The 26,715-nt window shown below is 36.4% G+C and overlaps 2 protein-coding genes and 1 pseudogene across 2 annotated transcripts; 2 read left to right on the forward strand and 1 right to left on the reverse strand.

The window, feature by feature from the left end:
* Positions 1-7,668: 7,668 nt before the first annotated feature.
* LOC113506804 (cAMP-dependent protein kinase catalytic subunit) lies at positions 7,669-10,125 on the reverse strand. Its single transcript, XM_026889641.1, has one exon. The coding sequence runs from the start codon at positions 9,795-9,797 to the stop codon at positions 8,736-8,738; it is 1,062 nt and encodes a 353-aa protein (XP_026745442.1). The 5' UTR covers positions 9,798-10,125; the 3' UTR covers positions 7,669-8,735.
* A 10,407-nt stretch (positions 10,126-20,532) lies between these two features.
* Positions 20,533-23,644, forward strand: LOC113506806 (nucleolin-like). Its single transcript, XM_026889642.1, has 3 exons — positions 20,533-20,675; positions 21,823-22,037; positions 22,168-23,644. Exons 1-3 carry the CDS (start codon positions 20,650-20,652, stop codon positions 22,296-22,298), a joined length of 372 nt encoding a protein of 123 aa, XP_026745443.1. The 5' UTR covers positions 20,533-20,649; the 3' UTR covers positions 22,299-23,644.
* Positions 23,645-24,116: 472 nt separating this feature from the next.
* On the forward strand, positions 24,117-26,707 carry LOC113506807 (annotated as a pseudogene).
* Positions 26,708-26,715: the final 8 nt, after the last annotated feature.

Consider the following 26,715-nt stretch of genomic DNA (forward strand, 5'->3'; position numbering starts at 1 on the left):
GGAGTAGGTAAGTGCCTGGATATGTGATAGAAACCGATTTAGTTAATAATTCAATCTAAGTAATTTAAGTATTTTTTAGGGTCTACAGAGTTTATACAAAAAGTTTTAAGTTAAAGAATTTTTGGCGGATTAAAAAAAATGAAAAAATGTAAGACTAATGCAGTCTAAAAAAATATTATAGTACTTAGATGGAATTATTAAATAAAAATTAGTAAGTATTCCCTATCGAAATATTTTATAAAAAGGAGAACCATATTGTTTATAGAAAAACAATAATGACTTTTCAGAATCATTCAATTTCAATCACTTCAAGAGGAAATGTTGAGAGAAACAATTAGAACCTAAAACGGAAACTGCAATTTCTATATCTGTCCAGTAAGAGGAAAATAAGATTACAAGAACGATATTAGATATTAAAAGAAATCTGAGTTATAACGAGAACGCTGACAAACGCTCTCGGCCCATTTCCTATAAACCTTGGTCGGGTCTGCTGACCTTACCGATGTTTAATGTATCCTATACACTCTGCTTCACGACCACGAATATTTTACACTGAGAAACATAGATCAACAATATGGAAAATTTTATACTAGACAGTGTTCTTTTTTCGTTAATTTAACGAACAATTACAATGACTTGAATCTAGAAGGCGTATAGCTTCAAATAAATAGATTGGGACACAGCCATAATGTTAATTAAGTACATGAAAATGCGACGAATAAACAATGTTATAACGTGGGAAACTCCAGGGCATCACGTGACCGTAGTTGCTGTCTAGCGACAAGAGCGAGATGAAACTAGAACGCTTTAAACCTTGGATGATATTGCCGTGTTTGAATGTGAAAATTAGCATGTGTAGTATTGATGACGTACAGCGCTGTCGAGTGGAAAACGTATGTACATATGGCGTACAACAGACGCAAAATGGAGCTCGAGCATTAACGCTAGGTCGAGCGAACAGGGATCTACTAGACCCGACATCTGCAAATAAGTGGCAATTACCAACATGGGCAATGTACCGGCCCACTGCGCCTACCAGACGTCCTTGATTGGAGAACAAGTAACGTACCACATTAATCTAGTCAAATCAATTCGTAACACATGAGAGTCCACTTTGACTGATAATAACGTATTTAAATTCAAGGATATTTTTCGTCGATATGCTGCGATTCGAACAGGTTTTAAATATAGAAACGACAACATTTACCTAAACAACAAACGCGCTCATTTGTTATCGAATTTAAAGAGGATGTTGTAATTGTGAGCGACGCTTGTTCATAAGCGGCGTTAAGATTATTCCGCAATGTCGCACCACACATACAGTGTTGGTATACGTAACGCATGCTTTCTCAGGCCCCAAGGTTGCGACAGGCGCGGTTGCGAGAACGAACCAGCCTTTATAGGTAACACACCTACTTATTCGCAAGCGCAAAATGCTACATGAGTGCCGACAGGTCTATTATGTGTGTCCCACTTAAGAACCGATCGATATTTGACACAGAAGAGCAACCCAAGCGAAGTTGTTTTAGCTAAAATACTAAGGATTCCTTAGTACCTTGAGCCATAATTAGGAGCAGAAATAATGACTAGGGAGAGTTTATAATGGTTTTACTTTGAAACTTGTAACTTTTAACTGCTATAACACAGTAATTTAAGAACAGCTGTTTTGGGTAAAGATGATTAGACAGAATTTATTTTAAAACTAAAAAATATTTTGTTTTACCTACTGTAAGCATTAATAATGGAAAATAAATTAATCGACCAATGTTATATTTGGCACGGTGCACGTTTGTTAATACGTCAGGTGGTGAAGACAATGCGTATTCAACTTAAAACGGCACATATAATTGTTACTAAAGGACCATTGGCATCGCAAGTAGGTAGAAAATTAATCGTTTCTGGCGACAGATCGTTTGGCACGTGATACTAAGCCCATGTTTCCCACTAAACATCCATTGTATGGAATGATAATGATCCCACTTCCCACTGTGAGAATCGCGTGTCAAATCAAAACATATTAAACTATGAAGGTACATTTGCGTCCCTCCTTCAAGTAGTACTTTACCATTCGATAAAGAAAATTATACAGATTATACAATACCTATAAAAAACAGAGATATAGTTCTCCATTCCAGCAACTCTCTTAACCAATTAATAGAACTACTCAGAAGAGATTACGTATAATTAAAAACGTTTCATATTTTTTGAGCAATAAATAGATCGTCTTCTGTATAATCTTCCTAACATATAGAAATAAATGTCAAGGTACTAAGGGCGAATCCATTAGACCGACCGACACTAACTATCGTGTGGACATACTCAAGCCACGACACCAGCAATTAAACAGGTAATTAAAAGGTTATCGAACGTAAACGTATATAAAATACAAGATTATACGCTTTGGATTAGATATGTAAGCAATATAAATGTATTTGTATATATTACACGTTCAGCTAAACAAATAAACTGCAAGTTTTACACAATGTGTCAGCAAATTGGGAGTGATTCAGATGTAATTTAGGCAAATGTTGGTTTGAACCACGCACCGCAACACCTACGTACCAGATATCCTTTCGTAAAGATACTTTTTATACAATGATCTAAAAGTTGAAATTCAATTTTAATGTATCTCTAAAAAAAGCTGAAATGTTAGTTTCCACTTCTAGGCTTGATTTGATTTGATTATTTCGGTGTTAAATGACCCATTTATTGAGGAAGTCTATAGGATAAACAATAATTAAATATGTTAAAAAACGAGGAGCATTTGCGTGCACTCTAAAACTGTTAATCAGATTATATGTATATAACTTCTTCATAACCGTGCGGACGAAGTCGCGCACAACAGCTAGTGATTAAAATATTAATCTGCGTCACATTCATACGCAACATGACTTCAAACAACGTGTTCGGCTACCAACAGTCAATTTTTTTAAAGCCAATAGAAGATTCGTTTTGATTATACAACCGATGTTCCTAAACCATTCCATTGTCGTGTGTTATTCTTTCTAAAAAAAAGAAGTTAAAACCAAAGCAAATAAACAATTTGGTGACATTGAACTAAGTCTGCTAAGACTATTATTACAATTGCCCTAATATTTAGCCGAATAAAACAATTAATATGCTTGACAGCTACTGTTACAGGCGTTTTTTCAATTAGCAAGATATTTACGAATTGAAACAGCCCCGATACTTGCGTGATACTAACTGGGCAGTGATAAGACAGTAATAATGAATTATAGCGTCTACTAGAACCAGTGAGCGATAAAACAAATCTTTATCTGTCTGCTCGCAATGATGGAGAGCGTACGGCGGCGGCGCACAGTGGGCTGAAAATAACGTTTCATGGACATTCAAATTTTTTTTCCAATTTGACGTGTTTCTTTATTGGAATCTGTTAAAACATGCTTCTTATTGATATGTTTTAAATATAAAGTCATAGATCATAGCGAAAGGCACACTTTTGATTTTTTTCAAAAACTTTGTATGGGGAAAACCATAAAATAAGCTATATCTCAGCTGTCGCGTGAGTGCGCGTTATTTTCTTTCACATGATTATTGCTCTAATTTTTTGCAAAATTTTGACGTATTGCACCACGCTCGCGAAAGTGCGATTGCTGAGAAAAAAAATATTGAAAAATATATATATTTTCCTTTGAAAAATTCGTAAATTTATTCAAAAAAATACCTATATATCTCTAAAAATTATAACATTAGCGGCCATAAACAACTTCAGTGCTGTTTAGCTCTTCTCAATTTTATAATAATGAACAATATGCGGCTAGATATGTATCAGAGAAATATGTTTTTTACCTAATTTGTTTATGACACACGGTCTTGGATACCAGACCCTTTTAAAACAATGGATTAATATCAGTAAGTACCTATTGTTGCCATATTATTTCGTTGCCATCGGTCAGCTTTATTGGAACTAATGAGGTCATGAACACACTGGAATCATCATTTCCATCTTCCATTTTCCTGTTTATACCTGCTTTGGTTCGATGAACCATCAAAACCCCACGAAGCGAGCGAGCGAATATGAAGACTGGCTTCAGTGTGATATTGATTGGCCAAGTTGCATTGCAGAACCAAAGGCATCAGATGTTGTGGGCGTCTGAATCTCATATCACTCTCGAATGTCCAGTCCCTTCTACATCTTCGTCAACTGAAGCACAGACAAGTATGAAGCGTTTGCTTCGAAAACCATTTCAAGATTTAGGAATAAAACAAAAGAAAAGAAGGACTGAAAATCAAAGAGACTGTGAGTCCAGTGAGCTTGCATATGCTGCTGTGCGAATGATGAGACAAGAAGGTTTGAACAATATGGCTTCTGTTATTGAGTTTATGATGAAACACCCAGAAGCTGCTGAAAAGTTAAACTCGTTTACCAAAAAAGCATATCCCAAGCATGTTTTTACACCAGAGAAAGCACTTGGTATGTTTTTATCCTTAAAATTGTCCACGTGGCAATATATAACACTAAGGGAAATTCGAGAAGGTGTGTCAGACTTGTATCCTACTTTAAGCTACAGCAAGCTAAATCTCATTGTTATCCTGACAAAAAATAACAATTACAGTGACGGATACAGCAGCCAAAATTTCCCTTCAAGCTCTTCTAGATTTAACAGTAACAAGAATTTTGAAAAGTTTACCTGTGTGTGTCGAAAAAAATTACCTTATTTTAGTGTCCAAGTGAGGTTTTGATGGTTCATCGAACCAAAGCAGGTATAAACAGAAAATGGAAGATGGAAATGATGATTCCAGTGTGTTCATGACCTCATTAGTTCCATTAAAGCTGACCGATGGCAACGAAATAATATGGCAACAATAGGTACTTTACTGATATTAATCCATTGTTTTAAAAGGGTCTGGTATCCAAGACCGTGTGTCATAAACAAATTAGGTAAAAAACATATTTCTCTGATACATATCTAGCCGCATATTGTTCATTATTATAAAATTGAGAAGAGCTAAACAGCACTGAAGTTGTTTATGGCCGCTAATGTTATAATTTTTAGAGATATATAGGTATTTTTTTTAATAAATTTACGAATTTTTCAAAGGAAAATATATATATTTTTCAATATTTTTTTTCTCAGCAAGCGCACTTTCGCGAGCGTGGTGCAATACGTCAAAATTTTGCAAAAAATTAGAGCAATAATCATGTGAAAGAAAATAACGCGCACTCACGCGACAGCTGAGATATAGCTTATTTTATGGTTTTCCCCATACAAAGTTTTTGAAAAAAAATCAAAAGTGTGCCTTTCGCTATGATCTATGACTTTATATTTAAAACATATCAATAAGAAGCATGTTTTAACAGATTCCAATAAAGAAACACGTCAAATTGGAAAAAAAAATTGAATGTCCATGAAACGTTATTTTCAGCCCACTGTGCGGCGGAGCATTCCGCTTTATTAGGAAGCCCCGTATTAAACCGGCTCGCCCCACGTGCCGCGGCCGTGCTCGTCCAAACGTGCGAACAACGTCAAACAATACAATACACGTATAGCGGCGAAAATATTTTATCTTCGACGTACCAAGCCAACTCGACGCACAAAAGCAGATGTGCCAAATAGCCACGTATAGTAATCTCTGGAATAGAACTCGATTATGTATGATAGCTGAACGAAAATCAAACCATTGTTATACTGTTACATCGATATTTTAATTTCATCGTAATTTTATGGAAGATCAATACATGGTGACAAATAATTACTGAAATTAACTGACTTTTTACACTTGAACTTTCAATGCTATAGGCACTCGATATAATAGATCTAGATGTGAACATTTGAATATTTAATACGCACAGATATAAAAAGACGACGGCTCGCAAATACACATACTGTCACACTAATGTTTATAATATCCAAAATGGCTTAAAATGTTCACATTAGAACGTTCATATTGTGTCAATGAGCAAGTTGTGAAGCTAATTGGAATGAAATGTGACTGCGGTTATCAAAGCTGATACCGAACCTCCTAATTACTGGGGATACGATCACTCTACAGTTATATACAATGACTGCAACGAGGGGTACACATCAGATACTCTTATTAGTCAATACAATACTTAGAAATCAAAAGTTGCGTTGACACTACGGAACTGTACGAATTAGATTACGCGAATTTCGAAATAACGCTAGAATCGTTAAACAATGTCTAATTGGTGAATGTCACTTTCTTACTAAAGTAAAGTAGTAATATTTCATTAGTCCACAGGCAATCAGCTCAGACAATAGAAAACAGATAATACATCTCACTAAAAAACTGTCGCTCTGAACAATGTCTAGAAAGCTATCTGAGAATCATTAATTAACAGTTTGACTTGAACATTGCTACAGTAATGTACCATGATTTTCACTTAGAATTGGTCTACTCTCACTTTTAAAACTTTGATATAAACTAATCTATAAATTCTACTAGCTAAATCTTAATAAATATCTAAGTGTTTGGACACCAAGCTTTCAACATTGCCACTTTAGAAACATAGCATAGTTTTATTTAAAAATTAACAAATATGAAGTGACTAGCTACTTAAGTATTGTTCTACTATTCACTGATACTTCAAGACATACTTATTGATTATTTAAAAAGGTGCAAAGTTTAATACTGACATAATATATGCGATAAGAGTACCGATTTAGCACAGCAGTATACTGTCAAGAAGTAGGCAATAATTTGAATAATATAAAGAGAATAAAAACATTGATTATCTAAATATTTACACAATAGGACCATTTTCAAATTATAAATATGGCACCAAGTAAATAGGTAATGATTTATAAACTAAATAATATAAAAAAATAACATGATTTTATGGCTTTTTAAATTGCCAATAGACATTTCACCATAAAGACATTGTTTATCTAAGCAAAGTGCTTAGTAAGAAAATATATAATATAAATAAGCGATTTGAATATAAATTCATTATTGAAGTTCGACATTGATTGATCATAAAAAAGATTGAGAATGCATTTACAATATATGTTGACTCAAAATGTTCAATTTAGTGTACAATTTGATATGATTTACAAGTAGTTATTATAAGTTGACCAGTTCCAATTGTTAGAACGAGCATAGTACTAACTCAAAGACAACAATCATATGCATCAGACATAGCTCAAGTCACATCAGTAACATTTTATAATAAATATGAATGTGCACAGAGCGGTTAAGTAACCTTCCCATGATTTCCAACCTAATAACTATTACCACAGACGCTCACAATGTACACAATGTAAAATGCACTACGAATTACTAGATATTTATTTGTACAGCCTGGATTCAAAGTCCTACATCTAATAGCTAACAAACTTTATAATAAACATTGCCAATTAACCATTGCTGAATCACACACTCCACAGAATGGTGGGACCAAAATTAATAGCTGAACCTGATAATAATGGCTGTTACTTCTCATTATAAACACGCTTATTGATAACATCAGTCTCAATGACAAGATATCGACGCGCCGCGACGCCGCGCTCAGGATCTAACACTAGGTACCTTTAAACATATTCCTATTCTTAACAAAAACAATATCTCATATATAAAAATTCTCTCATGTCTTATTTTGTGCTGAATACCAAGTTGTAACGTATAAAACTATAAACATTTAACAGGACAGAAATATTGCTGCAAAATGGAATATGTTTAAGTTAACAATATTTATTGCTTTTGTAAAACTGATGCTAGCAATAAGGCCAGGTCACATAGCACAGTTTGTTGAGAGGCTGACTTCACATGATGTATATTCATGCCACATTCTGTATGTTGACTCCACAGATAAAGTAACTACACTTAACCCTACAAAATAAGGAACTAATACAAATTACACTTAAATTCAAATGAAACCTCACATCAGATCACAAACACAGGTCAAATTGCACATGTGAACACAACTACAATGAATACATATACAATAAATTAATCTCTTCAATATTTGATGTAGTTATAGTTCCTTAGTTAAAAATATCAACTGATACAACAATATTAATAACCTTATAAATTAATAAAACCAATAACGAAATGTCAATTAATTAAAACCTATACACAATTAATGATAACATTCCATCAAGATAAGTAATACATAGTTTTAGGAAATCCATTTCAGTAGTCTACTAAAATTATTAGTGATGGTTGTCGCAATTGCTCTAAGTTGATGGTTAAGTGATGTAAATAGATTAAATCGAAATTGAGAAGTTTGATTGTGAATCTTAAAAAGCAACAAGAAAAATTTGATCAATATTACATATTACAAAATTGTATTTTTGATTTCGTAAAAACAATAAAAAATATTATATAATAATAAAGCTCACCACATCCCAATGCTATCAACAGCAAACTACCATGTACGTAATGAACAATCAGGTAGCAAGACATTGAGTGCTGGGGAACACCACGGTACAGTGTGTCAGTGGTAACACTCGGGATATCACCAGAACAAGGGTCACTGCTGCTCCTCTACCTGCTGTATGTTATGTCAACTTGAAAGGGCACTAAGCAAATGAACGCCACCGAAATATCGGAAATCAGTTCTACTATCATCTTGCCTACACTCCAAATTTGATCCACATTGGGGTGCCAGCCAGGGGCCGCCTCAGCGTCTATAATCACCCAAAGCTGTCGGCAAAGAGTCGCACTCGTCACCGTTCCACGACAATGTCACGGAAGATTCACTAAAAACACCTACTCACGGGAGTGTCCGCTCGCAGGCACCAGCTGTGCGCTCAGAACTCGGCAAACTCCTTCGCACACTTCTCAGTCGATGAGATACGCAATGCCTCCTCCTCGTAGTCGTCGAAGTTGCTGGTGTCGCCCGGGCCCTTGCAGCGCGGGATGAACGGGGCCTCGATCTTCTTCTGGAAGACGGCGATCCAGTCGGTGCTGGCAAACCATTTGTGGCCTTTTATGTCATTCACGCCAGCCTTTAGGTTGCCGTAGCGCTTTGTCAGATCGACCTGCAGTAGATTGCGGAGGAGGTCCTTCAGGTCCGACCCGAAGTGGGAGGGGAACCGAACCTTACCCGAAACGATTTTTTCGTAAATCTGGATGGGTTGATCTGCAAAGAAAGGCGGGTAGCCAGCCGCCATTTCGTATACTAAGACTCCGAGCGCCCACCAGTCGACCGCTTTGTTGTAACCTTTAGAGAGGATGATTTCCGGTGCCAGGTATTCGGGCGTGCCGCACAGCGTCCACGTACGGCCCTTGACACGCTTTGCAAAACCAAAATCTGTTACTTTGAGGTAGCCTTGCGAATCGATTAGAAGGTTTTCAGGCTTCAAATCCCGATAAATGAGGTCCAAATAGTGAAGGTATTCAAACGCTAGCACAATTTGCGCTGCGTAGAACCGCGAGTGCGGCTCCGAGAAGCGGCCGACCTTGCGCAGGTGCGAGAACATCTCACCGCCTGGCACATACTCCAACACCATGTACAGGTTCGAGTTGTCCTTGAAATGGAACTTGAGGCTCACGAGGAAGGGGAAGTTGATAGCTTGTAAAATTCGCTTCTCGTTTAACGTATGTTCAACTTGCTTCAATTTTACGACTTTCTGTTTATCTAATATTTTCATAGCATAATATTCTTTCGTAGGTTTATGTTGGACTATCATGACTCTACCAAAGGAGCCAGTACCTAATGTTTTTATCCGCTCGAAATCGTTCAATCCGGCGGTGTTGGTAGGATTCTTCTTCCATTTCTCTTCGAAGTCCTCTTTAGCCTGGTCAAGGAACTCCTTGACGCTTTCGGCGGCGTCCACCTTCTTATTGGCGGTGGCAGCATTGTTGCCCATGGCGCACACCACAAACTGGTTCTACACCCTCGACTCGCCGTTATTAGAGGCCGCCTTGCTGCACTAATCGATGCCTGCTGTGCGACCGCGTAAGAAACAGGGCAGGTCAACACAACCCGATTTTAAACACGTACATTCTCAATTTTAGAAGCACGATCACACGTCACGAAATACACTCAGTGGAGGTACACATTGACACGATTCCTATAAGTACGAAAATCACAAAAAATACTTTGTCACATTCACAAGAATAAAATGGCTTCCACAACCGGACTCGATCGACAGAGCGAGATCGAGCGAACGATTCGCTCACGGGTGGCGGTCAATTAAAAAATGTTGCCAGCTCACGGTGTATAATCTTCTAAAACACGTCAAAACCTACTACCAGACGCCAAAATTCCTACTATAAATTGTCATATTTTGTTTCATTTAGAGACAAATTTATTTTAGGTTCGTTGAGTTAGAACTAAAACAAAAGTTAGTTTGACACATTCAAAATTAATTTCGATTTTTCCAATGCAACCAGAAAGATCATCAAATCTATTAATTGACTTGAAATTTAATGAAATGAGAAAAAACACCTTACGAAAACGGGTCGTCACATACATTACCTACTTATAGTGCTTATAACAGTACCTAAGGCCTTAGCTATATCATTTCTGGTTCTGAATGAATCGACGAAGTTCTTGGTAATGAAAAGCAATAGGTTACCTATATCTTTTCAAAAGATAAAACTTCAAGATAAACAACGTTCTGCAAAATAAAATAAAAACATGACTAAACTTCTTGATTTTTATTATTTACAAAAGTTGCAAAACTGATTGTTCCATCGAGATGATATTATTTTCGGTGTATAACCTGATTCACAGGAACATGTTTGCACCGGTTAATGATGTTTCTAAAAATAATATTTAATCAAGAAATAATGAGTGCATTATGTTATGAAAATAAACGGAAAACAAAGACGGCGCTCTCAGCTGAACTAGACAACTGTCTAAAATTAACATTCATTAGTATAGCTTGTTACAAATACTATTTACATTAATTTGTTTATGAACTAATACGACATATTTAATCAAAATATTTTGGATTTATCCAAATTATACTAACCATTTGATTATCTACCAGGTGGTATTATAAATTTATAAAACATTACACTGCCAAAGCATGTTTTTGGAGACTTACTAATGAAAAACAAATTGGGAATAAAACAGTTACGTCAATAAAGACTTATTTTAGTGCTAAAACTCATAAATTCCAAATTCTGAAAGATGTGGTAAAGATACTAAGCAAAAAGTTATCAAATACATACATACTAACGAGTTACTAAAATTAAATATTTATTTAAGTATTTTAGGAAATTAAAATAATGAGAAGCTAGTCCCTTATAAAACGTACGTAAGTATTTTCCTTTTCGATAAAATGATTAAATTGCGAGAAATACATGATTTCTACTAATTGGTCGGAACTTAATTTTATAGGGCAACACTATCTTAGTTCAGCCATTTCACACCAGGGTGGCAAGCACGCTCTTCGCGAGCGCTATATCTATGTGGGCAGGCAGCTATATCTAGAGAAAGAATTAGAATTTCAATTTGAGATCGTGCTGCCACATCCAATGTCTACCACAGCGGCGTGTTGCATAACTAAATTTGAATCGATATTTTTTCTCTTTGAATATTTTGTGGTTCACAATATAAAATACGATTATACTTTACGTTATGTGTAATATATAATTATGATTGGATTCACATGAAGCAGTTTGTTGAAATACTAATACAAGTTTGCCTACGTAAAGGTTTTAAAATGGTATGATAGAAGTTATAATTGAGTTATCAGTTGTCTGGTTACCAATAACACAAGCTCTGCTAACTGCTTAGCTTGGGGATCAGATAACCGTGTGTGAGCTGTTCCAGGATATATTATATTATATTTACTTTGAATTTGTTTTTATGTTATACCTGAGGACGAGTGTCAAATCGGACGAATTTGCATGTATGTAAATTACTCATGAGGTCATTTTAGACCGCTGCTTTAATTATGGAACCAAATGTATTTTCTTCATCGGTATAAATTAATATTAGTAGATTAGTTACGTATCGAATGCTCAAGAAAGGCTAGATTCTTATATAGCTGGTTTGGTATAAAGAACAACTTACTTTACGTCAAAAAATAAGTAAGGTCAAAGTATAAAATAACACGATAATCGACCTTATTTCATTAACATAAGATCGATGTCAATGTCATGGTGATCATCAGATGCTCCTACTTCAACAATATTTTAAGAATATTATTTTTAGCGAGTGGTTAAAATGTTAATAAAAACATACACACCTATCGGCATAGACTACGTTTTAGGTTGCTGCAATTTATTAAGACAACATATATTATGTAATTATAACAGCTAAAATCCAAAATGGCGATGCTGCTTCCAAAATAAGTTGTTTACGAATGACTAAATTTTATACTCCATGATCATGCATTTATTCGATGCTGAAGCTCAGCAAAACGAACATTATTTATTACGTAAAAAAAAACTGAAGCATGGCTTCAACGCGGAAGACAGTCGATCTATTGTCAACAATTCCGTAGTCATTACTTCGGCCGTATATTTACATAACATTAATCTTTTATATTATACAAAACATACGTATATTATTTTCCTTGAAATCCGCGCAAAAAATCAGCTCAACTCAAGCTCAGTTGCAAAATTAATTTTATTATTATTACGAATTACGAACGCGAGAGCAGACAGCCTTGAAGCGGCGTAGCAACCGGAATATACACAATATCATTATAATGAATACACTTTGCAGCGCATTAAAATATGAATAAAGAACTAGAAAAATAACAAAGTCTGTGAATAACTTTTATCACGGCAGCGGTAGTGATGACGAGAGTGAGTCACTGGATTCATCTTTGACTTTCTGTCTATATTCCTCTGTTCATTTTAGAATGTATATTTAGATACTGTATGAAAGATGTCTGTGTTTCAAGCTTCTAGTAAGGTTCCTAATGCATAAATTGTACTATTTTATTATTTTATCTCTATATATTTTCTGTAACGCTTTCGGATACCCATGCGAAGATGTAGGCCAGAAAGTCAATCAATGTGATTAAACTTTTGCAATATGAGTTGTCCTATTTAGATTTGACTGACATAGGCCAATAGTCAAATCACTAGAGAAGGCATCATTTTGTAATTTAGACTATAAAAATAAAAAAGCGCCTGACTCTTATGGATGTTACGCTCAGCCAGCTCTCGTAACGCCTGCGTTTTTTATGACAGTACAAAACATCCACTTGAAGCGAGGCGTCTGCGTCGGCGCTTACGATAGTTCCTTTATTTAAATTATAAGTTTGACTTCCCTTTTTTGTATCTGCTAGTTAAGTGTTTAAAAGCGGCACAGATAACAAATACAAGTACCTAGTAGGTACCCACATACTGAAAAATCTACCGTTTTGAAGTTGTATAGCCGTCGTTGGCCATGTAGAAGCAATAATACAACAAATTTAAAATTTAGGCGGTAGGCGTGAACCTATACAAAGAGCTGATGCATTTTATGCCGTTTGACTTTTTTGTTCATTTCTACGAGCGTTAACAGAGAACGAATCGCTCAAATGACTTTTCGTTTCGTTACCTCACGTGACTGTGTGACATGTATAGGATTGAGAGATTGTGTCTGCGACTCTGCGTTAATGTTTTTATCCATTTCACTTCTCTATGTATATGGCTATCTAGTTCTAAAGGCTTTATTTAAATGTTGATGGTGATCATCAGCTTTACCTTAGACGCGACGCGACGCCGGCCGCTGGTCATCTTCCACGTGAATCGATTAGATCATTAGGACACGCGCGGCTCCGGGCACCGGTCGACCTCTTGTTCAATGACTCTAAGGCAAACCAACAACTTTTCGTATAGAAAAAACGTTATAGTTGTAGACACAATAATAGTATGATTTTATCAGTCTACATGCACTTAGAGTTTAATATGTTCCTAAATAATTTATTCAGACCTAAATCTTCATTACCATGCCTCAGAGAACTCATTAAAGGTTTCAAGTTTCGTAGTAAAATGTCGTAAACGAGTGAAGCGGCTCCCACGCTATTGTGTCACGTACCTATGTGACAAGAGTGACAACATTCAAAGGCGAATCTTGCAAATTCAGCTTCAATTTTATAGTCACTGTGTCAGTGTCACAGCTATTATTTCAATCCGCACACAACTAAAGATAGACTAGACAAGGTAGCGGCCCTTTAGAAACGTGTGACATTTCTTCGCCAAGTAAAAAATAACCGTATTGTCGAGCTCCTAAGGTTGATATTGTTTCTATGTTTGCGGGTGAATAGCTAGAATCATTGAAATTTAATTTAATTTAATTTATTTATTAAGATAACATAATCCACTTGTTAGTAATACATGAATAATATGGTTAGTAAGTCACAATCACAATATAAACATATAAAAATACAGCAACATACAGAATAGATTAGACATGAAGTCTTATAACATTATTCATGTACGGGGAATCTACCCTATAAGCTATCATGTTCAGGATGCTGTTGGTGCTGGCGCGTACTCTGCTGACCATTGAAGCGATGCGTTTTCGCATTATCGCGCTAAAACCGTCAACATGCGCGTCCGCGAACATGCCGGAGGCACTACAATAACGCGGCAACCCCAACAGCATCCTGAACGCATTATTATACTGGATCCGAAGGGATTCGTACGATCTTCGAGTATATGTAATCCATAGGCTGCACGTGTAGAATGTTGTGCAATACGCTCTAAACAAGGTTGTTTTAGCACCAGTGGAGCAACGTACAAACCTACGAGATACCATATTAGCTCTTACCGATAAAGCCCTTCGTTCCCGTTCCATGTCCATGTCGTCACGTAAATCTGAGGCAACCACATGACCTAGGTATTTAAAACTATCTACTCTTTCTAAGGAGGTTCCATTTATTTTTAGCGGGGGAATATTGGTGGGATATTTAGTTCCGGATTTAAAGACCATAACCTGGCTCTTTTTTTCATTATATTTAAGTCCATGGGTTTGTGCATACCCCTCACATAAACAAAGCAGCCTCCTTAGACCACAGACTGAGGCGCTCAACAGCACCATATCGTCAGCATAGCTGAGATTATTGACGCATACGTCATCAATATGGCATCCGACATGTTCGTTGCTGAGCGTGACAATCAGTGCATTAATATATAAATTAAAGAGTACAGGAGAGGTCAACCCTCCCTGCCTCACACCACACTCCATTTTATACGAATCAGACAGTTGCCCTGCCCACCTTACATTGTTGACCTGGTTTCCATACCAATACCTAAAGATATTTATGACTTCTGGAGGCGTATTCTCCTCTTTTAACTTTTTCCAGAGTATGTCGAAATGGTAAACGCGATAAGGTATGTTAGTTGAGCATGTCGTGAGGCAACGTATAGTGATGCCTACATAATCGTAAAGTAATTAACTAACCAGATGTATAATCAGAAACACGAAAGAGTGACAAATTCTTTGAATTTCCTAGCCTACTTGAATATAATGTTTATTCATGAGTATTATCTACCTAGTTACAGACTTAATTTGTATTGAACTGTTATCAAATAAAAGCAAATTGAATATTCGTTTTTATAGCCCGATTATATACGGTTTCGTTTACGTGTTTCTTAAAGGGTATGATGATGCGCCTGACTAAATAAATATGATTAAAACGCACATCGCCACCTTGCGGAGCTTTAGAGTATTTTTGTACGCACCTATGCATAGCTATCTGACTAACGAAACAGATGGGTTTTTCGGTGCATAAATTTAAAAATAAACCTGGATAGATACTCTAAAAATAGGTCAGTGAGTACCGGAAAACATCCAAGTATAAATCATTAATGCACTTTTTGGCGGGCATCGACTTTTTTTAGTTTGGCTTCTACGTTCCAAATAAAATTCAATGGCATCATTTTTTTTTCATTTTCGCTCAGGGTCACAAAATTCGTAGAACATTCGAGGGTAAAGGCACGCTACGATTGGAGGGTTGGGCGTCGCGTCTAGTGGCGTCATATAGCGCGCCCCTGATTGGTTGGCTGAAGGGAGTATTCGAACCGAACCATTATTAAACACGCAGTGTTCTAGTTTTGAATTGAATTTTATATCAGCGCACTCTATCGGCGATGATGTGACACTAAGTGGTTTTTGCTAGGTACAAGTTCAAGACTTTCCATAATGATAATACTTATATAGGCTAATACATGTTACATTTCACATTTTATGTCACTGTGGTAGCTCGATTTTTATGATATTTTTACTCATACAAATACGGCCTATAATCGCATGTGACAATGTTTGCGCAGATGTCTTGACAATGATTGATCATTTCTTCATTTCATCGCACTTCCTCGTTTGACGTGAAAGTACAATAAAAAGTAAACGCACTTATTGAATAACTAGTAGTTGTAGGTAATGTAAGGTATAAGGAAACGCGTTAGCAACTGAATGTAACTGTACTGTGACGTCATAATGTTATGTGTTATGTTAGCGGCTTATTAGCACTAGCCCTAGGTGCCTAGCGCGTGACCAGTGAGCAAGATGACAAATACAAGTGTTCGGGATTCAACAACAACAGTAAACACTGCCAAGTTCACGATTTTCATTTGTTAAAATGGAGACGTCAAGTCAATAAAGTACAATCACCCCACAAAACAGTAAAACTCAATCTTATCGCTCGCGAGTAATGGCGATCTCAACGTTATTATGTAGCTGACATTATAGGCGTGGCTGTCTATAAACCTTGAGTCGTGTTAGTTAGCATCCTATAATATCTGCAACATACAATTAGTCCCTTTATTTTGTTTCAAAATGGTGTCTAAATGGTGTGGAGGAACCGGGGAAGTTAATAGAAAAAAAAGTGTATTTACTACCCAGACTGCTCACTACTCACTACCCAGGTAGAAACAAAGACAACAAATAACCGTGTCGAATGTTATTTGAGATTAAACGTTGCAAACCTACAAACTACCTAACCTATTGTTATTAGTGTCAAGGAACATTACCGTTTTATATTACGCTTATCCTGTAAAAACATATTTTGTATCAATTTACCTAACTAGCTGCACGAAAACAAACGATAATTTATATTATCAACATTGAACATCAATCTTGCCAACATAGTGTCAAAACCTAACATTTTAATTAATAATTATTATGTTTCTACTCATTTCTAAAGCAATTTTCTACTGATACAAAATAACAAAATCCGATTAAAGTTAGATCGATTGGCCTGTTGGTCTGGTGGTTAGTGACCCTGACTGCTATACCGGAGGTCGTGGGTTAGATTCCCACCTAAGACAAATGTTTGTGTGATGAGAACGACCATTTATTCTATGTCGGAGTCTAATTTATCTATATTATGTATGCATTTAGAAATATATTAGTATGTTTATCAGTTGTCTAGTACTCATAATACAAGTTTTGCTTAGTTTGAGACTAGATGGCGTTGTCAGTTGTGTGAGAGTTGTGGAATAAGCGTACAATGTAAATAAGTGGATGAGGGGAGGTAAGCTTTAATCGAGTTTTATTCCATTTGGACCCGATTGAGCTACTCAGAGCTACCTATCCATATACATATTAATATAATAATAATACAGATACCTATTCAGTTATTATTCGTGGTACTTGCATTCATCTTGAACAAGTTATAACGTGGGGTGCGTAGGTAGGTAGGTACTCCCCAGTCCCCTAAGCGCACCTGGCTTTTGAAGGGCAATATACCATTAAAATGTACAAGACAATTTTAATACGTATCTATCTACCTAGACGTGTAGAATTGTTATATTCTACACGTCTAGGTCAACAGTCTTATTTAAAAATCTCGGTATAATGATAATCCATAGAATAATATCGCACAACGAAAAATCATTTTTGATGCTGACTGTACTAGCCTGTCTCACCTGTCTGGAAGCACATGGTGCATGCACATTTGACCATACGTTCCGCTTTGCGCGCGACAGTCCTGCTGTCAATGTCTCAAAATGTCTCACTTTTGTAATGAAACAAACTACATTGTAAGTAATTGAATAATTTCAGTAATTTTAACATTTTTGATATTATATAAATTGCTATGATTATTTCCTGTATCCATCTTTTTCAAAATCGTAATAAGTTCCTCAGGCACCACGAGTTGTTGAAAAAAATATGTGTATGCTATTTATCTTTTTACATTAATTATAGTAAGTTAGCTACCTACATTATTATCACAACAAAATGTGTGATAATATTTACCTACATTATTTGTGTAGGTATTTATACTATTTATAATAAAAATATATGATAACCTTGCGTTCATATATTCGGAACCCAGACTCAGGTCACAACGATACATTTCGTATTTTGTAGAATACCAACCTACAAAGACAGGTAAAATGAATATTTTTTCGGAGTCCAATTTATCCCAAAGCATCTACGATTAGCTTTGAACTGTGAGCAGTTGACCAAGGTTGAAAGTTCTAAAATACATAAATTCAAAACCCAAACGCAAATGAAAAAATTTAAAGTAAGCTTTACGCCACCGAAGTAAGATTTAAAATTGTTTAAAACACCCAAAATGATTACATTGGCGGCAAAATGTTAAAAATTCTGTTTTAGAGCATTATACTTTTAATTTATTCAGAATTGTGAAAAACATTAGGTGTTATCGGTCGAACTAGTGCTTGTAATGTTAAATGTTTTAGGTAAAATGGATACTTTCCATTATCTATTGATTACATATTATGTCTAATTAAAAATTAAACACAAATTCAAAAGTATTCTAGGTCCGTACATCTGCTTTGGCAAGCAGACTGAAAGAGTACATTTGGTTTGATAGCCACCACGCTAATCATGGTTCTTTCGCTCTTCGATATTATTCATCGGGATAACAACAACGGCAGGAAAAAGAAAATGTGCTCATGGAATACATCATACAGTCTGCTGATAGATGGACCGACAGCGGAGGGTGACGTTAGGTAAGAGGGTCCCGTTAGCATTCTCACCCTTCGGATACGGAGCCCTAAAAAGTAGGGATGGCGGACATCCTGCTCGTGTATTTCGCTTTTGGCACTATGCTACGCATCCTTGTTGTAGGTACCTAGGTATGTCTAACGAATACGATTTTTGTAAAAGCAACTTGGAAACATACGGCTATCTGTATGAAAGAACAAAGTACCTAATTACTCATTTTATTTGAAGTGGTTAGTACCTATGTAAGTATAGGTATCATGTGGGCACGTGGATACATCGAATCACGAACTGTTCTGCTTGACGAATTCATATTCTGACGAAATCACCAACTAGTGCCAAGATTTCTTTTAAAAGCCATCGACCTGTCAAGGGACCATGTCGTATTTTACGCCGTGCCAAATTTAATCTTGAGCTTATGTCGACGGAATAAAGCTTAAAACTGTATAGCGGAATGTTTACCGATTCTGCAATAAGGTTGGCTTTAGGAGTCATTCGGACAAGAGTCGGACTTACGCTTTTCTGGCACAAGCGAACGCACTGTGGTTGGCGGGAAATAAACGCGTTCTTATTGCAACGTGGTGTCAGCGTCACGCTATGAAAACGTAAAGTTTTTAAATAAAAAATGCGAATAAATTAAACATCTAAAGAAAACTGTATAGATATCCTAGGTATTATATATTTACCTTAAGAAATTATGTACTTAAAACAGGTAGGCGTAACGAGACAATCGGGCAATGAACTCGTGAAAACCACACGCTCAAATTGAATTTCACGGACACTTAATTTACAGTGGCACCCACCTGAACACTCATCTAATTTAACAAAACGTATTACTTATTTCCTCGATAGAGGAACATAAAATTAAATAGGTTAAATAGGTTGGTAGAATGGAAATAGGTAGGTGATTTGTACTGGTTACATGAATGAATAATATTAAATGTAGGTAGGTACTTTTTACAACTACATACATTATAACCAACATATAGCTAAAAACGTATATAAGTACGTTACGTTACGCACGACTACTAATAACACTTACTCAATGAACTGTCTTCTTTGACAAGTGTAAGTACAGTCAGTGCCATTCTAATTTATATTTCTAGACCTAAATTTTAATTACATCAACCTGCTCATTAAATAGTTACGCATGTTAACATCTTATGTGTAACGGCTAAGCTATCTCTATGTCCGTCTACCTAATTAGATATCAACAGTGACTTAAGCATTAAAGAGTTACTTTCAGTAATGCCAACGTTGTGTGGAAAATACCTATAGTACACTTTCTTAGTTTTCCTAGGAATAAAACCCTATGTTCTAGTACAGTACCTAACAGAGTTCATCGAATGCGTAGGTATAATGAAAATTTTAATTTAAGAATTTAACAGCAATTATAGTTCTCGATTTGTACAATCAATATTATATTGAAATTATTTAATTGTTCTTCACATTTATATTTCAGAAGAACACTTTTAATTTATCTTGTTTTAATATTTTAACGATTGTATTTTTCAAAACGGGGCAGAGAGAGAAGGATATAACACTGCTAGTATGTGGTGCTAAAGCTTGATTCAAGGTTGTTTGCAGACGCCCGGAGGGATTATGCCTATCTCTTTTCATCTTGCGTGAAACGCATTAGGTGGTTCTGTTGTTTCACCATCTTGAAGTAAGGCACGCTACATTCACAACGAGTGCGCGTCCCCGCGCGAGCGGTGCGCATTATATTTTTTCCTTCTTCCTCCTTCATTTGGTCGTCGGTGTTTGTGCGGTGAACATTGTAGTACGTTGTGCGTAACACGTGCTTCTAATTATTTCTTTATAATTTAAAAAGTATATTCCAATCCAAAAACATAATGGCAGACGCAGCCATCGAAAAGAAGTAAGTCTTTTTTGTTGCATTAATTCAGAATTACAAAGTTTTGTGAATTATAATTTTTGGCGGCTTCGAAAACGTGATCAAAATGGCTTCCTATTTATGTGTGAAATTCGTGTTTTACGTGAAATGACAGTGTTGCGATGTGTGTTCTACGTTTATGTCGGTTTGATTCGTATACCTGTTGGTTACCGTTTGTTGTTTTGAAAAGTACCGATAGTTTTGTGATGCTTAGTTTGTAAACGCCGCCAAAGATAACACGCGGGAAAATTAAATTGTCACTTATGATCCAAATTGAAGTACTTCTTTACGTTAATTTGTTTACTTGTTGGCGTATTAATTAAATAAATGAGTGCGGTTTTGTTTAGTACTGATATATTTACCACTTATGGCGTATTATAATAAGTTAAGAAGTTACAAGCACGCCGGGCGGCGGGCGCGGGGTCGCTTGTTTTATCCAAGATGGCGCTGCTTGCGCGGCGTGCCGGCGCGTAGCGTCGCCGGGCGCGCGCTCGTTTGAATTCGCCGAGACCTCGAGTTTTGCAACTCAGGTTGGTGGTCGGTTACGTTATCGCGGACGACGCATGTTGTCATTAGTTATTTTTAACACTTAACGACTCGTTGATGTGTGACCCACTGGAGCGAGTAACGCATTCATTCAGCTAAGGTGATCACGGTTACGTTCAGTTTCCTCTGTTGCAACTTTCCCACATGCATGCAGCTTGCGCAACAGCCACTTGTTTTTGTTCCGGCAGACTTTTCCTTTTATGCCGCCCCACTTAACCGCTGAGCATTGGCCGCGTGTGGAACTGTTGCATTGTTATGTGCCGTTACTGACTTGAGTACTTCACAATTCACATTAGCCACGGTGCGTAGGTATTTAGATTGAAGATTTTACGACATTCAGCGCTGCGCGCCGTTAATACAACACGCTATTATTTATTAGTTAATGTAAACTGTTGAACGTTTCTTAGCTTATCGCACTCAACGCAAGTTTTTGTTCATATTTAGTAAGAAGATAAAACAAATCGAATGTGTTAAAATATTTAAGAAGTTAGTAACACCAACATAATGTTTGCCGGTCGTAATTAGAATCTATTCGTGCCATGTTGCAATATGGTATCTATATTTAATGTACACCTTATGTTTTCAGTGACGCCGCGCCCGAGGAGGTCACCTCAACAGAGGTGAAAGAATCTCCAGTTAAGAAATCTCCCGCCAAAAAAATTGCGGAAGTTGCCGAGAGCAACGGGAAGGAAGAGAACGGCAGCGAAGCAGCGTCGGAAGATGCGCCAGCTGAAAATGGCGACGCCGAGGAAAGCAATGATGCCACCGAAAATGGTGAAAATGGTGCAAATGGTACCACAGGTAAATCAAATTTACCCAGCTTTACGATTTCTCACACTTGTTTCGTTACTTCCCATTTCTTTTATTGACGTGTAATTTTGTCATTTTCAATCCGAGTGCATTAATTATGTGTCAAACTGTTTATTTACAGAAAAGAAAGAAGCCGGCGTGAAGAGGAAATCCGTCCCAGCGGATAACGGAGAGACAGAGAAGACCACACCAGAAAAGAAGGCGAAAGTTGTGGAAGAAGCGACACCCGCGGAAGAAGAGGCGGCAGCCTAAAGCGTCGGCACCACATTACCTCGCTTGGTTTACTGCAATGCAACCATGTTCATTAGAGCTCAACTTGCCCAGATAAATACCCAACTCATGTAATGAACAAACTACTTGGACTTCCTAACATTATAAATTTTACAGTATATAGGTAGATAATAATACAATAGATTCTAAACACATCGCCATGGTGTGCTCTTGCTTGCAAACCTTTTGGTATCCACACACTTAGGGTGTCTTTGTAGTTCCCATTCAAAGTATATTTTTATGCCGCATGTACAATTAAAAGTTGAGCTCTTTTGTGACCGCACTTATGCTTAGGTTTATAATACATTGTGTATTAAATCTTACCTGTGAAGTACCTGTAAATTGTAAATTTAATGTTACTGTCAGTTGTGACTGAAGTGTGCATCGCAGTGAACTGATCATAATTGTACGAGTTGGTTTAGGTGTTGTATGCTGTTTTCGAGTATTGGTGTCTCATTTCAACAGACTAGTAGCGGTGGATTATTGAATTGATGATATTAGCTTATATCGGGTTACATATTTCGCCAGTAAAATACTGCCAAAGTAATTCACCAAGTGTGAAATCAATTCACAATCCGTTCTGTGAACGACGCGTATTGTAAAACAGCTTCCGAAAAACATGGATTTTAGATAAAACATAAGAATTTAATTAAAGGTTTAGATAATTATTTCAGTTTAAATTTAAGTTAGCAGTTAATAACGCACATTTTATATATCATAGGCATTATTACTTAACCATTTGAACATTCCTTTGACATTTTGGTTACGGTTTGCAGTGTGAACGAGTTACTTCCTTTCCACTGAGATTGGGAGTTAAACCTACATACTGTTGACTTACATGTATGTTATAACTGTTCTTTACTCAGTGTGCGGAGGATTCTCGTTATTTAAAATATTGTTCACATTGTAACACTAATTTTAAGACTTGAAATTTAATTAAAAGTTCAAAGTTGACAAATAAGGTGATAGTTCATATTGACATAACTAACTTTTGCGTGCTATTTTTGTGTTTGTATTCTATGGACAACTTTATTTTTCTTATATCCTGTTTTTCTAATTTATTTTCTTATATTGTGATAGTAACAGACCTCGAATGTAAGATAATCCTTGTGAAAACGAATCTTCATTTTTATTGTCAAGTAAGTCACTGTGTTCTTGCTATGATTAAATTATACTAAAGTTGTGACTAACGTTTACAGATTGAAAGTTTTGATGCAAAGTACATTTAGTATTAGATTTAAAGTAGTCTGTACAGTTACAATTTACTTCTCTCAACTGTGGAGTTAGTGTTTGTAAAACATTTCTGGCAATAAAATAGTCCAATCAAAGATGGTTTTTGAATTGTTCGCATATTTGTTATACCCCAACAAGATAGCTCATATTAGACATAAATTACCCTTAGTAGATCATCGAAACGACTACTCAACTAGCTCGTTTTATCAGCGCTCTTTGATTAATATGGATTTGGTATTTTTTGTATTATTACATTTGGTTCTCACATTTAACCCTTGTTTTAATAAAAAATAAAAAGAACATTAGTAGTACATAATTACGTCATTCATGTCGTGTTCATGTCATTTAAGTGATAGAAACTGGCATAATACACCTATTTAATTACAGCAATACAGTACTTTCGTAAGTACATATTAGCAACTTAATACCTAGTGTAGATTAGCTAATTAGTACCTATTTATAACTCATATAGTTTACCAAGGATGATTTTATTAAGGGCATGTCACGTAAAGTTCTCCATGAGCACTAAACTATTATTATACTTAGTACATGACAAAAACAAGAGATATGAGTACACAGTAATCTGCAACCGTGTTCTGTTAAGATATATTAGGTACCTTTGTATCTACCTATTCTGTTTACATCTTGTACAAACATTTATTAGTGATGACCAATACATCGATAGGACGAGTCGTTACAAGGTCAAGCATTACCGTGGAAACTACATGGTACACAAAATGCTGGTAATACACCCTTTAGGCCTCAGTCTGTGGTCAGCCTAGCGGTCAGTGGGTTACAGCGAAGGGGCGCTTACGATATGCACTACATAAATTGTCATCAATAGAAGCGATGACTACTTTCGTTTCTCTTTACTACTGTTCTCGTCTTTTCGCATCGTTTTCGCTCAAACTACTCAGAATATTAATGTCTGTAAGTAAAAAAGTTTTAGTTGGAATCATAAGTTTTAACACTAGTAAGAACTATTGCACTAATACGTTCGAAGAGCTGTATTTTTGCGGCTTACCAACTTATGTTGAATGAGTCATCATAATCTAAACAAATTAAGTGCAGAAGCATTTTTCATCGTGTTACGAATGAGCTAAATACGCATAGGCAACGCATGGAAAGAAAATAGTATTTAAAAATAGTTGTGTTATTCATAAAAGCTTTACATTAATACATATCGCTATTGCAGTACTGGTCAACGAAGAGAGTAACGCTTTAGCTGAGAAGGCTTTCGAAGTAGCTAAGAATATGTAAGACGCAACCCTAGTTTGGGACTTGCAGTGGATCCTGTTATAGTCGTGGAAATAGAACGGATGCAAAAGAATTTTTGGAGAATGGTAAGCTTTCAAGTCATATTATACGATCAAATTTTTTGCACAATTTATGAAACGCAATAATGGGCAACATTTTAAAGCTGTAGTTCTTTCTTTCTGTTCTCGTTCTTTTTCAGTTTGCAGAAAGTACAATGATATGCTTTCGGCGAAAAAGACTCCTCATGTAGTTCTCGACTTTACTATGACAAATGTGGGTTCCGAAACAATAAAGTCGTTCTCAGCTGCTTTGGGCTTACCAACAATATCGGGATCTTTTGGACAAGTTGGGGATTTGAGACAATGGAGAGCACTGGAATCCCAACCAAACAAGGTTTCTACTGCAAGTGATGCCCCCTGCTGATATCTTACCGGAAGCTATTAGAGCAGTTGTTACAAAGCAAGATATTACGAACGCTGCCATTATTTTTGATGAATTCTTCGGTGAGTTTAAACACAAATTTTAAATAAACGCTTTATGGTTTATCGTATCAATCAATAATGACATGTTGCGGACGTCGAGCGTGAAATTCAAGCTAAAATAGCGTTTCTGTCAAGACTTTCAATGTTTAGATACCGCCCGTAATATGTTAGCTGTTAATTAATTTGGTATTATAACTGAGTGGTTAAATAAAACACCTTGTATTTATTTTTACAGTCATGGATCACAAATACAAGTCGCTTCTACAAAATATACCAACGCGACACGTAATCACACCGGTGAAGAGTTTTGAGGCAAACGAAATTAAAACCCAACTCGAAAGTCTCCGTAATTTAGATATCGTTAACTTTTTTATTGTTGGAAGCTTAAGAACTATAAAGAATGTTCTAGATGCTGCCGACAAGAATCAGTATTTCGGCAGGAAAACGGCATGGTTCGCTTTATCTTTAGAAAAGGGAGACATAAGCTGCGGTTGTAAGAACGCTACCATCGTCCACATGCGACCAACGCCAGACGCGAACAGCAGAGATCGTTTGGGAAAGATCAAAACCACATACAGTATGAACGGCGAGCCAGAAATCACATCCGCCTTCTACTTCGACCTGTCTCTGCGAACGTTTTTAACGATTAAGTAATGACCTTTACTATTCTAGTTCTAGTGTACAAGTTTAGTATACCACGTGCAATGTGGTCGGTCTAAATTTATCCTGGCATATTCCATGAGTTCCCGCTTATACGTTTCCAGATCACTGCTGGACTCTGGCAAGTGGCCAAACGACATGAAATATATTACATGCGACGATTACGACGGCAAGAATACACCAAACAGGACCTTGGATCTTAAAACGGCTTTCCAAGAGGTGAGTTGATATATTTAGGCGGAATCAAATCCTTAGATAAATCACCCAAGTCGTTTACTACTGGTAACTAACTAGCACTGATCTTTTTGCAGATAAAAGAGACACCAACATATGCGCCATTTTTTATACCCCAAGATGATCCCATGAACGGAAGAAGCTATATGGAGTTCAGCACCGACTTGTTAGCGATCACGGTTAAAGACGGTGCATCCATAAGTAGCCACTCACTGGGTTCCTGGAAAGCTGGCCTCTCCTCGAACCTAACCTTGACTGACCCCAATAATATGAGCAATTACTCGGCGCAGTTTAGTGTATAGAATCGTTACAGTGGAGGTAGGTAAATGAACTCCGCTATTGTTTAAAGTTCTCTTGGCAACTTGATAAAATTTTGTTAGTTTGCTTAATACCAAACTGTTCAAACAAGACGCTCATTTTAGTTTTTCGTTCGTCTGGAATTTTGATAAGAAACGCATATTTGTAACGGTTATGCATATACTTTTTTCTTTTTAGCAAAAACCATTTATTGTTAGGGACGACAAATCACCAAA

Source organism: Trichoplusia ni (assembly GCF_003590095.1).
Source record: "Trichoplusia ni isolate ovarian cell line Hi5 chromosome 25 unlocalized genomic scaffold, tn1 tig00003503_group24, whole genome shotgun sequence".
In the NCBI taxonomy this organism is placed as follows: domain Eukaryota; kingdom Metazoa; phylum Arthropoda; class Insecta; order Lepidoptera; family Noctuidae; genus Trichoplusia; species Trichoplusia ni.